General features: G+C 31.1%; 1 protein-coding gene across 3 annotated transcripts in view; it reads right to left on the bottom strand.

The window, feature by feature from the left end:
- Positions 1–2,367, bottom strand: part of LOC119592241 (phosphatidylinositol 4-kinase alpha-like) — a gene marked incomplete at its 3' end in the record, with an annotated part of 26,480 nt that overhangs the window by 13,783 nt on the left and 10,330 nt on the right. For all 3 annotated transcript variants that reach the window (XM_037941074.1, XM_037941076.1, XM_037941075.1), the window contains 1 exon segment: positions 33–133. In XM_037941074.1, the coding sequence (XP_037797002.1) occupies positions 33–133 (101 nt within the window).

Raw genomic sequence — 2,367 nt, 5'->3', positions numbered from 1 at the left:
GTCTAAATCTATACTCTTTCCTGCTTACATACCTCTAAGCACACCAGGAGGAGTGGCATGTGAGCTAAAACCAATCGATGGCCATGAGGAAGGTTAAGCTTTTCCGTTAGTCGATTGCAGAGGCTCTCGGCATCTATGGAAGCAGGAATTCAATTAGAAACCACCAAAAAACAGGGCGTCAGAGGGTGAAAAAATGGAAATTTGAATATAACATACTGGAAGCCAGGTTTGTAAATTCTGGCTTTTTCTCTCTCTTGTTCAGGAAAATAATGAATGCCTCCCAACAGCAAAACATTTTCATAGATAACATGTGCAAATAGTTTTTTACTTGAACACTTATTTTCGAAAATGTAAAAAAAAGAACACTTTCAATGCTCATCACTCTCAATGAAATCTCACAACATAAAGCTCTGACTATTAAAATTGATTATAATAGTACTAAATATAAATACAATACTCACAGTAGCACAAGAAATTCTAGCAACAAGCAGTTATCATTCAAAATTTATCAAGTTTGTTTCGCTTTTGTTAGGCATTAAATGGATTCACAAACAATTCTTAATCATGTCCCATAGTTTTAGATCAATGTTATCTTTCTGAAAATAGCTCATCATCATCAAAGTATTATGTTTCAAACAATATGGAAAATTATATGCCCTTTTAAAATGCAAACATAACATTAAAACATTCACATTCAGTATGCCCAATGAAAAATAAGAGCCAATACCTATGACTTGACTCTTAACTTTCTATAAGTTGGGGGGGAAAAAAAAAATTGTTAAGTAATATACGCAATTACATATGTCATAGATTAATATTAAAACAGAGAATCCCTATTTTATTCACCACATCTGAGATCAACCAGAGTTATTACAGTTCACAAAATTTCTCACTTTTAACACTTATAGCCACTGACTTGCAAAAACAGTAAGTAAAATAGGGATCCCTTTTAAGAGCAAAAAACCTCTTCTACAGAGTTGTCTTTCTAAACCAGTGACATATATTCTGCTGGCCTTACTACAAGCCAATGAGAATATAAAAGAAATTCTCAAAACAATTGAACTGGTCACCATCAGTTCCACAATGTGTATTCAAATCACCTGCTTCTTGTACAGAGATAACTTCTATGGTTGTGTATACTGAGAAAAACCTGAGGAATATGTATGCTTAAAACAATCAATGATATGAAAAATAAACATGTAAAATTAGGTCTGACAGAAATAAGGAAAATTGTGATAAAAGCAAAAATCTAAGAGTATAAGTTCTGAGACCCTGACATCACCAAAAATAGGCACTAACACCGACTAAAATAAAACTTTACCGCCCATTAAAATACCACCAAAAAAAAGCTACCTCCTTACAGTTTTTATTTTCCTTAGTAAGATCACAAAATGCCTCATGACAAAGAAGCAAAGTTTTTTGGCTCAAACAAGTTGCCACAACAAAGTACTCAGTGTAATCTCTGCAAGAACATTTATCTATAACTTAAGCTACACCTCATTTGAAAATCCAACCAATACAGCTATATTAGTTCATTTCAGTGTCCTACTGTGATACCTACATAATGTGTTTTCTCTATCAACCATAAACTGTATAATTACTAACAGGTGAAAAATGAAACTATGAAGCATACCTGTACATCACAGCAATTAAAAAATTGTAAATATGATGTATGAAATAAAATCACTTCTCAAAATGTTTTATGCAGATTGATATTTTAAAAAGCTCTTATAAAATACTGCCTGTTTAACTGAACCTATGATTTTGCTTGTCATAAATGCATAATCAAATTAATTCTGTATAATTTTATCAACAAAATGCAAATGCCAGATATGTTAGGCATCTTTAGATTTGAAATTAAAGAACACAGGTGTTAATCTATTAAATGCTGAAAAAAATAATGTCTCAGTCTCATAAACTTCAATTTATTATGACTAACACTTCATCTGTAAACTATTTTTGTATAAGAAATATATATCTTCTGTCATATGAAGACCCATGTTTTCTGTTCTATGTAATATACACAGTATATATTTTGTATGTAGTATGAAAATATATACCTTTGGCCATTTTTCAGTGTAATAAAATAACACCTTTTACACCCAATACAAACAAGAACTACATTCTATTACAAAAATGTTAAATTTGAATTGGCAAATTTGCTACAAATTTCTTCACGCTGGGCTTTACTTAGGTGAAATTGAAAAAGAGATAATGGTTACTTTTGATTTCACAATCTATATACTACAATTTACATGTACATAAAAGTTTATGCAAATGAAGTATCAATAACATAAATGATTCTTCTATGGCCTCACTGTACCTGTCACATCAAGCCTATCTCATGATCCCACATTAATTCATATT

The sequence above is a fragment of the Penaeus monodon genome, chromosome 29 (assembly GCF_015228065.2).
Source record: "Penaeus monodon isolate SGIC_2016 chromosome 29, NSTDA_Pmon_1, whole genome shotgun sequence".
Lineage (NCBI taxonomy): Eukaryota > Metazoa > Arthropoda > Malacostraca > Decapoda > Penaeidae > Penaeus > Penaeus monodon.
Note: the sequence above shows the minus strand (reverse complement) of the source record. Positions and strands in the feature narration are given on the sequence as shown.